Source organism: Cricetulus griseus, chromosome X (genome assembly GCF_003668045.3).
Source record: "Cricetulus griseus strain 17A/GY chromosome X, alternate assembly CriGri-PICRH-1.0, whole genome shotgun sequence".
Lineage (NCBI taxonomy): Eukaryota > Metazoa > Chordata > Mammalia > Rodentia > Cricetidae > Cricetulus > Cricetulus griseus.
Genome location: NC_048604.1, coordinates 105,157,638 through 105,172,185, shown reverse-complemented (window position 1 = coordinate 105,172,185; position 14,548 = coordinate 105,157,638). Strand labels below are relative to the sequence as shown.

The following is a 14,548-nucleotide window of genomic DNA, read 5'->3' as shown; positions in this document are numbered from 1 at the left end:
AAATGTTACAAAATTAAGTAAAAACAGCAAGATAATAATTTGTATGTGGTGTGTGATCCTGACTTTGTCTATGAACAGACTTTAAGTCTATTTTCTAAACTTTCTATAGTATAAACAAAAGTATCCCCTTGCCTGTTCATGAGAACTGTGGGTGGAGTAGGTGGGAATAATCTAGCATCCTGTTTTGGAGGAGGTGAAAATTGAAGAGACTGGACAGGCTTTCTGTGAGTAAAGATGGAACCATGGGAAATAGTATGCTGCCTGTTAGACTTGATCCCTTCTTCCTCCCCTTCTCAGACAAACTGACTCCTATTTGATGTCTTTTGCCTGTTCCTGGCCTTACCCAGACACCAGCAATTGCCCTGCTGGGTAGTTAAAAAGGAGGCTTTTAACTTTTTGCAGTGGGAAAAAAGCTCTTCAAAGTTAAAGTGTTAACCATGCTTTTGTAAGAAGACAAAATTGAATTGCTTATTTATTTGCTCAAAGAGTATTATCTAATCTTTTTCCATAGATTAGAAAGGATTCCAAGAGCAGAGCTGAGAAACTGCCCCAACCAGCTAATCTACTAACCTTGCTGATTCCAGAATGTTCTACTTGGGGCCCGCCTGAGTGCCTCCCTTGCGAGCAAGCCCACTTATCTCCATTTTAAACATTGGGATCTGCCTGACCTGGGGAGGTGGGTGGGAGTGGTGAAAAGCACAGAGCCAGCATGATTTTACTGATTTTACTTCTGTTCAAAGGGCAGTCAGAAGTGTCAGTGTGGGGGACTCCTACCAGGGAAACAGCAGAGAAACCAACCTTAGAACAAAAGTGCCTTTTCTTTTTAGTTTTGCCTTTTTTGTTGTTAGTTTGTTTGTTTAATACTTTTTTATTTTTCTGAGATTATAATATAATTGCATCATTTCCCCCTTCCTCTTCCTCTCTCTGGACTCCCCATTTGCCCCCTCCCTTTGCTCCCTTTCAAATTCATGGCCTCTTTTTATTTAATTGTTATTGGCATTGTTGCTGTTTGTTGTTTTTGGTGGTGGTGGTGTGTGAGTATGGGTGTGTATGTGTGTGTATTCATTCCTAAAACTAAAAATAAAACCTGCTCAGTCTGTGTAATGTTACTTGTATGTGTATGTTTTCAGGGCTGACCATTTGATACTGGATAATCAACTGGTATACTCTTGGTTCATTTTTCAGGCAGGGCCTTATTATGTAGCTCAGCCTGGCCTCAAATTCAAGATCTTCCTGCATCAGTCTCCCCAGTGCTGAGATTATAGGCATGTGCCACCATGGTTTACTTTGTTCTTCTTGCCTTTATTGATTCATTCAGAATCAAGTCAATGACTTTTATTAGTTAATGTGTTTCATAGAAAAATGTAGGAAATGGGTTAGGGCTGTATAAAAGTAAAATGCACTTTTCTATACACCATTATTTTATATATTTTTAGTTATGTACTCAGCATTTGGACTAGTAAAAGTAAATATAATTAAAATTAGTAACATCCCAAACTAGAAACATATCTGTTAGAGATAATGTAGTCACAATAGAAGTCCTATCTCCTTGGTAGTATATAAAACAGCTTTTTTTTTTTTTTTTGGTTTTTCGAGACAGGGTTTCTTTGTGTAGCTTTGGAGCCTATCCTGCACTCACTCTGTAGATCAGGCTGGCCTCGAACTCACAGAGATCCACCTACCTCTGTCTCCCAAGTGCTGGGATTAAAGGTGTGTGCCATCGATGCCCAGCTACATAAAACAGCTTTTCTAGTAAAAATAATTAAGTATAAATAAACGAAGCAAAAGACAAATAAAATTAGGTATAAATACTCATGATAGTCTTCAGGGATATGCATCTCTGTATAGTACTGTAACATAGGAGGGTTTTAGAGTAACTGAGATATTTGGGCCTTTTGTTTGGCTTTTGAAGGAAGGTTTCATTTGGGTCTTTTAAAAAAAATATACCTTGTATTGAATGTCTTCAGATTTGGTGGTTTGAATTTTGTTCTTTGTAATTTTTATGTCTCTTTTCCCCTTGCTGATAATCCATACTGTTTTCTCTCTGCTTCTGATTCTCCTTTTTTTTCTTGCTTCTATATGGTATGCAAGTATGGGAAAGGTGAAAGACTTCAGGGCCTTGGGGGAGGGTGGAAGGAAGGGTCTCCAGTCCAGAAGTGAAAAGGATGTAAACAAGCTAACTTCTGTCTTATCTTTTTCACATAGTCTTTGACATATTTCTAACTTTTTGCTCAGTTCCATTAAATCTGTCCTTTTCTTTTTGGATTCGGCTGAGTCCGGATGTTATTTAAAGGTTTAGCCTTTCCACTTACTGAGCAATTTCCACTTTTCTTTTAACTGCATAAAGTTCATACAAGCCATCTGCTAGCATTAGCAGTTTCATTTTTCCATCTTTATATTTTGATAAAATAGCAACAGATATTTAAATGAAATGATAGCCAAGTTGCTGTGTCTTCTCTTGGCTCCTCCTTCTGGTTCACACTGCCTTGTGCTGAGAAGAGTTTTTATGCTTCTTTATACTCACAATGGCTTGAAAACCCTGTAGGAAGATGTAAAAAATAAAATTGCACACATGGTGCCAGGCACACCTGAAGATACCTGAATTCTTCAAACCAAGCTTTTCCCATGAGAAGGCATGCATCTCAGGTTCATTGGGAAATACAAGAAAGAATCTGACTGTGAAGGGTGGTTTAGGGTTTGGAGTAATTTAGATTAAAAGAACTGATTTTCTGGGTTTGGAGACATGGATATTATTGTAGCTGAGACTCTCAGTGAGGCTAGGAAGGACTGTCTGGGGGGGGGGAACGAATGTAGCTTGGGCTGCCTGCTGGTTTCAAAGGCCACCTTCCTTTACAAGATCTGTGTGGCTCTGACTGAGTGAGGAGACTAAAGAGTTAACCTCCTGCCTGTAGAAGATGTACAGAAATGCAGTAAATATGGCTCGGAGTCCTGTTTCATGCCCACTGGGCCCAATGAGGCAAAAACGGAAGTTGTGGAAAGGGTTTGGGAGTTGGACAAATCCTTGCTAATGATTTATGAGGGGGAAAGCTGACCATTTCAGGGTACTAGGGGAGAGTACCTTTAATCACAGGCGTAGGAAAGACTTAAGGGCAAGGTGGAAGACTGAAGTGGGAATGGGTTTTGCAGGGATGGGTGGGTGGAAAGTTGTTTTTGTATAGAGGTTGAAGTAAAGAGCTAGATGCTTTGTATGGGCTTGTTTGGGGTACGACTGTAACAGCATCCCAGGGGCCTGGAAGACTCAATGGTGTGTATGTTTATTTGTGTGTGTGTATTATTGGGGATGGAACTCAGGTTTTTACACTTTAGACAAGCACTCTATTGCTAAGCTATACCCTGAGCCCAGTGTTGTACATTTTTGTGCAGAGCGATTGCATTTGAAGGAGAGTCTCTGTCTTTATACCAAGTGAGGGTTGATAGCTGGCAAGACAAGGGATCATGACATTTGTCCAGGATGGAAACTAATACCTTGCTTTTGGTGCTGGGTGTTTCCCAATCAAATCTAAGGTCTGTCATAGGTAGTTTTCAATCTCACCCTGACAAGTCGGGAACAATGCTTTTTAGCTAACAACAGCCAAAAGAACTCCACTTTTTCAAATCCCAGACAATGCTCAGCAGCAATATCCTCCTCAGACATATGAACAAACAGATTCTGAAGGTGTATAACTCATATGACATGATATATTTATTCCTATGTAGTGTTATCCACAAACACCTTTTTGGCAGAAAAACATCATTTTGATATTTGGACAGTAAAGTCATGATGAAGTAGCTTAAGTATTTTTGGAATGTGGTTACTGGTTTTTCTCAAAACCAGTGGTCTGGGAAAATGTGGTGGCCCCTATGGCTTCTGAGACTACCTTTAAGAACTTCATCACTTTTCTGTGGTTGTAGAGGCCTTGCTGTTGACATTAACTGAACTCCAAGAGGTGTAACTCCTCCATGGCTTGCACTGGGGCACTTGTACTATGTATGATTATAACAATTCATGTTTGACATAGAAAGGAAGTGGAATCAGGAAACATGCCAAAATGAAATTCATCAAAATGGCAGAAGTACCTCTCGGTTTCTTCCTAGAGCAAAGAGTATGGAATTGATATTAGAACAACTTAATTTTCCTTATAAAAAATAGAAAGGTAGGATCTTATAATTTTTACAACAATTCTGAAGTATAAAGTAAGTGGATTAGGCACAGCTGTGTTGTAAAGATATGTTTCCCACTTGGATATGTAGATTGAATCATATCACACATGTAAATAAACTTAAGATTTACCTGTCTTTGCCTAGAGTTCTCTAGGCTTAAATATGAATATTTGCTATGCTAGGATGGCAGTGATATACTCAGGACTCAGTTTGCATTAAGGTAGAAATATTTTTGCTATGACCTATTCTGATCATTCACTGCTGGCTTGACATGGTAGCATACCATCACACTTTCCCCCTGGAAGTGAATCCTGTTTCAGATATGTGTTGTAGGATGGAGCAGGGAAGTGTGCAATAGGTTGAACTCTTGTTGTGCTTCTTCCTCCTCTTCCTTAATGTACCATGTTTGGGAGACTGTCCACAGACTACATTACTTTGTCTATTTCTGGTTTTGTATTGACCATAGCTTCTTGAAATCATATGTTTAATATGAAGATTAAATGCAGATTGGAGTCAGTGTTGTTCTGATAGTATTTTATCAATTTTTCAACCATTCTAGGAGAGATAGCTTTGTTGTCTAGCCAGTTTTGGGAAAATCTCACAGGGATTGGCTACAGTTTTGATGTCTTCAGTTTTCTACAGCCAGGGACTTGAACAGAAGAAGTGGGAGGACTGAGCTTGTGAAATTTAGATTGTCAGATTCCCATGCATGCCAGTCAGTGTGCATTTATAGAGGCAACCAAAGAGATAGCTGCCCAGACTCAGACAATTATAGGTGTGTCCTGTTTTATACAACAGCTGCTGCTCTCAAACCGGCTTGTCAATCAACATGATCATGAGAGTGGGGGAGGAAAGAGGCTCTGATTAAAGAAATCCGTGGTACACCCTTTACTTTCTCTATCTCCTGGTAAGCCCAGGATCCCTTAATCAGATTTCCTTCAAGAAGAGATGTTTGTAGGCATTGTGTTTTGGCTGTTTTTCTCTAGAAAAAGAAAAAAGGACCCTTTGAAATCTTTGATCCCTACTGTACAAAGAATGCAGGAAGTATTCCGAAGGCATCTCACTATATTGTTAGGTTTCCTGGCTTTTTACTTTTGTGCAGTGGTTGATGCTTGATTCATTAATGGGTAGGGTGACATTATTGCAAGTACATTGTACATAGACCTAAGGCAGTGTTCACGTGTATTGCGTGGAACTGAAAGTTGTGAGGGAGGATGTATCTCGGGGAGTGAGAACAGAGCCTGGTTCTCTCCTATTCTGGAAGAGTTGCATTCCATTGCAATGGCCTCATTAATCACACTGTGTGGAAGAAGACGCTTGTCTTACTTGTTTGGTTGGTCATTGTCAATATCTGTTTTCACTGGTGTTTAAAGTGTGCCTTCAACAGTATGCTTTTAATGGTCGGTGTACTTACATGATTATTGATTGTTACTTAAGCTAATCTGGTGAATTAATTTTCAACCAAGTATTTAGGGCAAAAGCTGTCAATTAGGTACTATGGATTATAATTCTGTATGAAACAATAATTTAGATCATCAAAGTTACTCAAATTTAACCTGACTTTGAAATTTGTTTTCATAATTTTGTTTTTCAGGATAACAAAGCCACTAACCTTTGCTGATTGTGTTGGGGATGAACTTCCTTTAGGATGGGAAACTGTATATGATAAGCAAATTGGAATTTATTATATGGACCACATAAATAGTAAGTAGAGTGCCAAATTTCCATTGTTATATATGAGTTTTCTGTTTTGTTTCATTTTTCAAGTTTTCACATATAATCTCAAATGCTAAACCCTTGTTTTGTAAAGCAAAATGATCATGGTGCCAATGAAATATTGAGGTTTTATAATATTGTATACTAAATTTTCTCTAGCTGAATTCTGAATACACAAAGCAGCCATATAGTTGTACCTAACTTCTGATGTTTTTCCTATTTATCCCTGTGAGGAATAAATAGGCATCCAGGAAACAGAAAAACTTGTCATGTTGATAGCAAAGTAGAACTTACAAGTTTTTAGAAGCTGCCATGATTGTCCTCTCCTGATAGACAATGTCTGAAGACATTTCTTGTAACCAGGCCTGGGAGAGGTGCTGGTGGTATGTTGTGGGTGAACACTAGGGCTGATTCTCAACATCCAATAGTGCTCAGGATGGCTCCACCATAGAAAATGAACATACTCCAAATGTGAGTACAGCTGAGATGCAGAAACCCAAATTCAGAAGCTGTGCCTCATTCGAGATCTGTTCTCTATCAAGCTTTTGTTCTTAGATGGTCTGCCTCTTCATCAGCCTTCTTTGACCAGATCTCAATTAAGGTTCCATCTCTGACTCTGTTTGCATTTTCTGTCTAGCTTCTTTCGTTACTTTTGTCATTGTCATTTTGCCACTGGGGCCGTGAAGCATGGCTTTCTTGTGGCTTGCTTTGTGTGCCTCAGTTTATTATGTATGGGTCTAAAGATCTATGTTGTGCTTTACGTTAGTAGCTTTGAAGTTCTTTCCCATGCTGGACCTGTGGGCATGACTCCAAAGTTTTTAGTTGCTTGGGTCTGAATCTTTGTGTCTTAGATCTTGGAACAGTGGAGCTTCCCATGTGGGACACTGAGTCTAGAGCAGTGCTGCTGTTCCAAAGTCTAGTCAGTGATGATTGGAGCAGGGGAATAAGTACTGTCCTGTCTCCGTTGCCCTTCTAGGCAGGTATGCAAGTGTCAGGAAGCGTTAAGCTGAGGGACAGAAGCTGAAGGTAGCCCCTCCACTCCCTTTAGTATGCCCAGCATTTCATGACCATGTGTGTTCAGGGGAACACCTAGAGTTGTCTTCCCAAATAAGGCATCTAGGGAACGCTTTGAATACATGATACCATCTTGCTCCCCAGGTTCCCTGGGTCATGAGTCTTGGCACTATGGCTGTATCGTTAGGTTTTTTATTTCTCATGGTCAGGTGGTATTGATACTTATGTTTATCAGATGGCAAAGGCAGTGGGGTCTATACAGCTTTCCTGGGAAGCCTGCCTGCTGCTGTGGGCCCCAGGACCCTTTCTTAACAGTCTTATCTCATAAACTTAGCTGTCTCCTTCTCTGGTATCCCTTTATTTGCCATTGTTGTTGTTTTCCTGCTCACTATGTAACAACAAACACTTCTAGTTCCTCTATACTTCCTATTGTGTTCTAACACTGAGGACACAGGAGAGTGAGACAAGTTATCCACTCTTAAGGATTTCATACTCTGAAAGTGGACATGGACCTTAAGAGCAAATAGAGACAGGACTTTCTTCCAGCCACCATAAAAACATGGCCCATCACATAGGAAACAGTAGGTAAGGACAACAGTTGTAGTGTCATACCACCTCCTTCCCTGAAGACTTTCAGAGAACCCAATTTTAAAACTCTTTACATTTGAGGAATAAATATTAAAATGGGAACTGTAAAGGTTGATGGTGAAGTAAGGGACAAAATGACCCTATACTGGTAGCCTATAAGGTTCCCAAGACCCTCTGGGGCACTGGAATAGTGTGAATAATGCTGTTCACCTGGCTTGTTGCGGTGGGTCTTAACAGCTGAATAAACATTAGTAACATCTGGGCAGTTATTGAAAAGCCCTGCCCTTGTCCCACATTAGGCCAACTGTGTCTGGAACTCTGTGGCTGGGGCAGGACTCTGACTTCTTGTATTTTACATTTTTTAATTTCCATACTTGAAATAGAGAAGGCTTGGAGAGCTTTCTAAGAGTCTGGGGAGACAGTGGTGACTGAATATGGTCAAGTAGGTGGGGAGAGGATTTCCAAGGAGGACTTAGTTTGGAACACACATTCTCATTCTCTCTCTCTCTCTCTCTCTCTCTCTCTCTCTCTCTCTCTCTCTCTCTCTCTCTCATCTCCCTCCCTCCCTCTCCCCTATCCTGTTATCCCTCCCTCTGTGTGTGTGTGTGTGTGTGTGTGTGTGTGTGTGTGTGTGTGTGTGTTTGTATATTACAGACAATGTATAATTTACCTTTCTAGCCATGTGATGTAAAATTCATGGATCATAAAGCAAAACATTTTAAAGTAAACAGTCCAATATAGCATTTGGTCCATTTGTGCAGCTACCTCTATCTAGTTGCAAAACACTCTCATTTGACCCGAAGAGAAACCCACCTCCTTAAGCAATTATCCTGTATTCCACCTTACCCCTGTCTCTGTCTTCCCCCTATCTATCTGCTTTTTGTCCCAGAAGTTTTGCCTGTTCTAGACATTTCATATCAATGGGCTCAAATACTATGGACCCTATTGGGTCTGGCATCCTTCAGTTAGCATTGTACTTCTGAGACTCCTCCATGTTGGAGACTCTGCATGCTATTCCAGCATATCATCATGACCCCCGGCATGTTGTGGGAGAGGGAACTCAGGTGAGAGTTCTTTGAGGATAGGAGTTAGGGTGATTCCCAGTGTGGCTAAGCTGGTGAAGCTAGTTGATGATGAAGCCTAGGATGAAGCAATGTGTACTGTGTATTGTCTGATTTGGTCTTGCTTTGGACAGTGAAAGGCCCTTGTCTGAGAATGAGTTATGCTTTGGAGACTAGCTTAAAGTTACTTTAGGTCTGTGTAGGAGTTGAAGTGAGGAAGCAGATGAGAATTACAGGCTGGAACTCAAGAAAAAGATTGGAACTGGAGATATGCCTGGGCCCTTCCCAGGCCTGCAGAGTGAGAAGTGGAAAATGTCACAATTCTGACTGTCTAGAGATAAAGAGGTCAAGATGGAATAAGAAGAGAAGAGCAAGCTGAGTTGGGGACAGTAGTGTGTGTATTTTCCCACATTAAAGAAGTCTGGAAGAATAATGCTATTAATACCCTCTAGCTACACATTTCTAAGCTCATTTAGGTTCATTTTCTCCAATGTTTATTTTTTGTATTGCCTTCCCTTTTATCTTGTAGCATTTTCTTCTTGTCTGAGCTTTAGATATCATAGTAGAAGGTGGGCCACTCTTCAGAAAGGTTCATGATGTAGAACCTTCCATATTGTGCATCTTGGTAATTAATTAATTGACTAGTCACATAAATACCTGTCAGTCAACTTAAGACATCACCCTGAGCTCACTTGTGATTTTGCCCTTTTAATTTCAGAGCTTACCCAGATTGAAGATCCAAGGGAGCAGTGGAGGCGAGAGCAGGAACGGATGCTGAAGGAGTATTTAGTTGTAGCCCAGGAGGCTCTCAATGCAAAGAAAGAAATCTACCAAATCAAGCAACAGCGATTCGAGCTAGCTCAGGAAGAGTATCAACAGCTGCACAAATTGTGTGAAGATGATGGCCGCTCATATACCAGCTGTGAGTTGACTTGCCTCCCTCAATGAATGTGTTTCTTTAAAGCCACTCTCTTTACTGAGCTCTCTGAACCATGGTCAGTTTTATTTGGATAAGCCAGCTTTGTAAACTCTCAGTCACATATTATTGGGCAATCCATATTTACTAAGTTGTCTGTGTTGTGCCTGAATTCTGGAGTATGGTGACTAACAAAGATCAGGTGTGACTGGTGTGAAGTAAACACCCATACAGTTTTAGGCAGTGATGTGAAACAATCTCCTATTTCATGATTGTCAGGTTTCACTTGGAGGGCTCCACTTAGAGATGGCTGTAGTTAACACTGTTTGTCTGAAATTATCTCTTAAGAAAGCTACAGAGTGGCTTCATATGTAGTGAATTGGGAGATCCAGGAGTCTGCAGATATGTCAGTCTCCAATCTGTGGAAAAGCTGTTTCTGGGCTTTAGACTTCATTACACTTTAGACTTGTTGGGCAGAACACTGAATGAGGAAAAACCCAGTCTAATCCAGGTCTTTCTGATCTGTAAATAAGAGGCTATCCTCCACTAGCCTCAAAAGAAACCTTCCTTAATATAGAGACAGTCAGAGGTGGGCTTTCATTTTACTAATGCTTAGAAGGCACCTAAATGCGGAGGGAGCCAGGTTCAGTTTGAGAAACCAGAGCCTTTTGTATTGTAAACATGATCAGTCACTATTTGAACATGCTTGATCCTTCCCAAAAGAATTGCCTGTACAGACACTCTTATCTGGGTGCGGATGATCTTGGAGAGAACATATAAACTTGGTACTACTAGATTTTGTTTTTATCATTAAAATCGAGTTGAGATGTAGGGGTGGGGAACTGACAAGTGACGCTGCTTTACTGCCAGGTATTTGATGCTGTTAACAACTTTGACCACTAAAGATATAATCCTAGCTTTTTTTTTTTTCTGTGCTGTAAGTCAGAATGGAATCAAGGCCAAAAGGCCGTATGATGTATGTTCTTTTATTATTGCAACTACTGCTGAAGGTGAAAAGCTTAGAAGCTATGGACATTGGGGAAGGGTTTGCTTCTGAAGCAGGAATTTAAGATATTTTCATTTCTTTGTTTCTTGAAGGACTGGAGGCAACTCAGGCATAATGATGTGTTGCTTCCAAGTCATCTTATCTCTTATTCATAAGATACTGGTTCATCCTAGTTTATTTTTTAAACTTTCCAGCGGAAAGTGATAGGTCAACTCAGCGCTGAGCTATAGAAGCTTTCTTTACTCCACACTGTTCTTTTAAGGCTGTGGTCATATTTTGGTAGCAAGGTAATACTGGCTTCATAGAATGCATTGACAAGTTTTCCCTCTCTTCCATTAAAGAGTTCATGAGGATTTGGTATCTATGTTGCCTTAACTGTGTGATACCATTTACCAAAAAAGTCCTGGGGTGTAAAGTTCTTTGTGGAAACTTCTTATTAGATAAAGGCCTATTTAACTTTGTGCTTCTTCTTGAGTCAGTTTTTGTATTTGTGTGTTTCTAAGAGTTTATATACTACATCTGGTCCCAAAGTCAACAATCTGTTCTATGAGGTATCAGCAGTGAATATGTTAGACTTTGTTGGCCATTCCATCTAAGAGCCATCTACTCAACCTTCTTATTATTGTGTAAAATCAGTCAGAGATGACACATAAACCTGTGAATCTAGCTATGCTTCAGTGAAAGTATGAATACATGTAGCCAGCTACATTTAGCCCATGGGAAGATAGTTGGATTGTGATCTGAATGGTCAAGTATACAAATTATTCTTTTAATGTTTGTAGGCTGTGAGTGATGGTCTCTTTTTTCAGGCCTGATATTAATAATTTGTGTCTTATTATTTTCATCTTTTTTGGGTTTGTGCATGTGTTTGTGAGTAAGTGCCCATGGAAGCCAGAGGTCAATTATCAGTTGTCTTCCTCAGTTGTTCTCTACATTATTTTTTGAGACAGGGTCTCTCACTGAATCTAGGGCTCCTTGGTCAGGTTAGAGTGGCTGGCTAGTCTACAATGTGAATTCCGGAAATCCAATTCAAGTCCTTGGGCTTGACATCAAATGCCCTTACACACTAATCCATCTTGCCACCCTTTTCTTTTTCTACTTTTCTTAAAGCTGAACTGTAGGTTAGTGATTTAAAACTTTCTTACATTTTGCATACCCTTTAAAAATATAAATTCTTCTTCCTCAAATTTTGGTATGCTGTTTTTTTTTTCATTTTCATGTACTTCAAAATAATTTCTCAATTCTTTTATGAATTACTTTTGACCCATGTGTTCTTTAGAAGTAAATTACTGGGACTTTAAAAAGATGTCCAGTTGCTGCTGATTTATTGCTATTGATCTATTGCTGATCTGCTTTGCTATTTATTGTTACTGATCTATTGCTCCTAGAAACTATAGTAGGTAAGATTTCAGCCTTTTGAGATAATTTTTATGGCCCAGCATGTATGGCTATTATAGTATCAGAAGGTCACAGACTTAGAGCCTGTAGGTCACACCAACCTGAAACATTAGCTTATAACTGGGTCTGAGGTCATATAGATAGCATTTCTGAACCTTCCAGAAGGCTACTTGACAGAAACAAGGTTAATCCATACAGGAGTAGCATTTTTTGTAGCTAAAGAAGAGGTGAATATTGGCAAAGTTTTGTTTTTGTTTGTTTTTATGATTCACTGAAAAAACTTTTTTTTCCAGAAACCCTTATGTGATTTATCTGTTACCTGTTTTGGTTAGGTCCACAAGAAAGGATCTCAATTCAGAATTTAGAAGAAGAGAATAGATGGGATGGAGAGGTGCCTCAGTAGTTAAGAACATTTGCTCTTGCAGACCTGGGTTTGATCCCCAGCATCCACATGATGACTCACAACTCCAATCCCCATGCCCTATATTAACCTCTATGAACACAAGGCACACGTGGTACACAGACATACATGTGAGCATAGCAAAATATTTGTACACATAAAATAAAACCAATAAATCTAAAAACAAATTTTGTTTTAAAAAGAAAGAGAAGGAATACTTGTCATAAAAATTTGAATAAAGCAGAATGTTGGTGCCCACACCTTTAATCCCCACAGGCAAATAGATCTCTGCTAGTTCGAGGCCAGCATGGTCTACGAAGTGAGTTCCATGACCACTGGTGCTGTTACACAGGGAAACTCTGTCTTGGAAAAAAAGGAAGGAAGAAAAGAAAAGAAAAACTTGAATAACCTTTCTTGCCGGTGAATGGAAAAGTAAAACTGAGTCAAGGGAAAGTATGGGCCATGATCTGAAAACTACCAGTTTAGTCAGGTCTGAGCATGGAAACTCAGCAGTGTATGACCTTAAAAATACAAATATCCTTAGAGTATTCACTTTGGGGAGGAGTAAGTGGGGGTGGGCACCAGCGTGGTGCTGAACCTATGGAACAAGGTTATTCACTACTTAACATCCCATGGAGCTGAGACATTGACAAGATTATTTTTTTTATATTTCCATGGACTTTTCATTCCCTTGACATTTGGGCAGATAAGGAAATATATTCAATTACATTCCTTCCTCCAGTTACAAAGACTGTCTTTGAAGGTACCTCTGTTTCTCCAGTAAAGGCAGCTGATGGCTTGGTGGTATAGAGAAGTTAGGACATGTTTAACAGGTTCCCTTGCCTGACCTGCCAGAAGTAACCTTCTAGACTCAGTGTCTTCTCTGGGAGTAGGCTATCTTGAAGGCCAGAGTTGGGCCTGCCTGTTTTCAGGAAAGGGCTGAAGATGCCAATGGAGCTTCCTGGGGCCTATCAGCTCACCAGGGAAAAAGTCAGCTATGAATGGAATCTAGGAGTTAATCCAAGTGGTTTATCAAGTGGCTGCTGTCCCTAGGGTTTCCACCAGGCCTTTTCAGTGTTCTGTTTAACCTGAGCTACTGATTACAATGAGGAAAACCCTGCTAGTCATGACTCAACTAGAATTCTTTCTAGCCACAGGGTAAAGTTCAGTACGGTGATCCTGTTGGGTTAAATGCCTGTGTTCTAATAGATGGTTTATACAGCCACACCAGAGGGCCTGGGACCATGTTAGGAGATGCTTCTGTCTGGATCCATAGCACATCTGGCTCCAGTCAGCTGCATGGGATGTCTCGGTATGCCAGCTAGTCAATTTAAGCAAGGAAGTAGCTAGCCCCTTGCTGTGGTACTGGGAACTGAGTGTTGTCTCTGTAGATTTGCTTTCTGTTAATTACTTCCTTCATTGGTAATAACTTGAGGCAAAAGTAAAGCAGTATTCAATAAGCTAATATTTCTTGTATGTTAGTAGTATGATTGCCAGAGATAGTCACATGCTGTGATCTTCCTTTTCTCTGAAGAAATTGAATGTAAGGCTGGGGAGATAGTTCAGTCATTAAAGTGCTTACCTTGTAAATGTGAGAACCTGAGTTCAATCTCCAGAACCCATGCAAAAATAGATGGGTATGGTGGCACATACTTGGATTCTTAGCACTGAGGGAGGTAGAGACAGATGGATTCCCCAAGCCAGTGAGAGAGCCTGTCTCAAAAAGAAGATGGTACCTAAGAAACAAAGTCGCAGGCTGTCTTTGATCTCCACATGCTGCATGCATACCAGTATACACTTGTGCACTGGCATACATATGAACATGTACCACATATATACATAGTCGCATACCCCCACACAGAGAGGAGCATGGGGGAGAGAGTGAGAAATAGTATCAGTTGGACTAAATTATTTAAGATTATGTACCCAAGGGATGATAGAACTTAGATTGGAAACCAGATGTATTTGTGACCTTCAATTCTCTGTACTCTTTCTTAGACAAGGAAAAAGCATCTCAGAAGTACTGGTTGCAATTTTGAAATACACTCAGCCCTCCTCCATTTTCAAGTTATCTGAAAATAATGATTGACTATAAATTAATAATGTGTCTAGAAATCATGCAAAATACATGGATACTTTCTAGTTCTTGACTTTCATGTGGCCCACCTAGGATCTGTACACATCCCTTCATTTTTGCATAGATATTTAGTGCCTGTTGTTGGTATGAACTAAATTCTGGGGACACAGTTTATGCTTAATGGATGATTGTCAGGGAAATGAAGCAACAG

General features: G+C 40.0%; 1 protein-coding gene across 2 annotated transcripts in view; it reads left to right on the top strand.

The window, feature by feature from the left end:
- Positions 1-14,548, top strand: part of Wwc3 (WWC family member 3) — a 102,861-nt gene that overhangs the window by 32,521 nt on the left and 55,792 nt on the right. For both annotated transcript variants that reach the window (XM_027431820.2, XM_027431821.2), the window contains exons 2-3: positions 5,756-5,865; positions 9,259-9,462. In XM_027431820.2, coding sequence (XP_027287621.2) covers positions 5,756-5,865; positions 9,259-9,462 — 314 coding nt within the window. The remainder of the gene's footprint in view (positions 1-5,755; positions 5,866-9,258; positions 9,463-14,548) is intronic.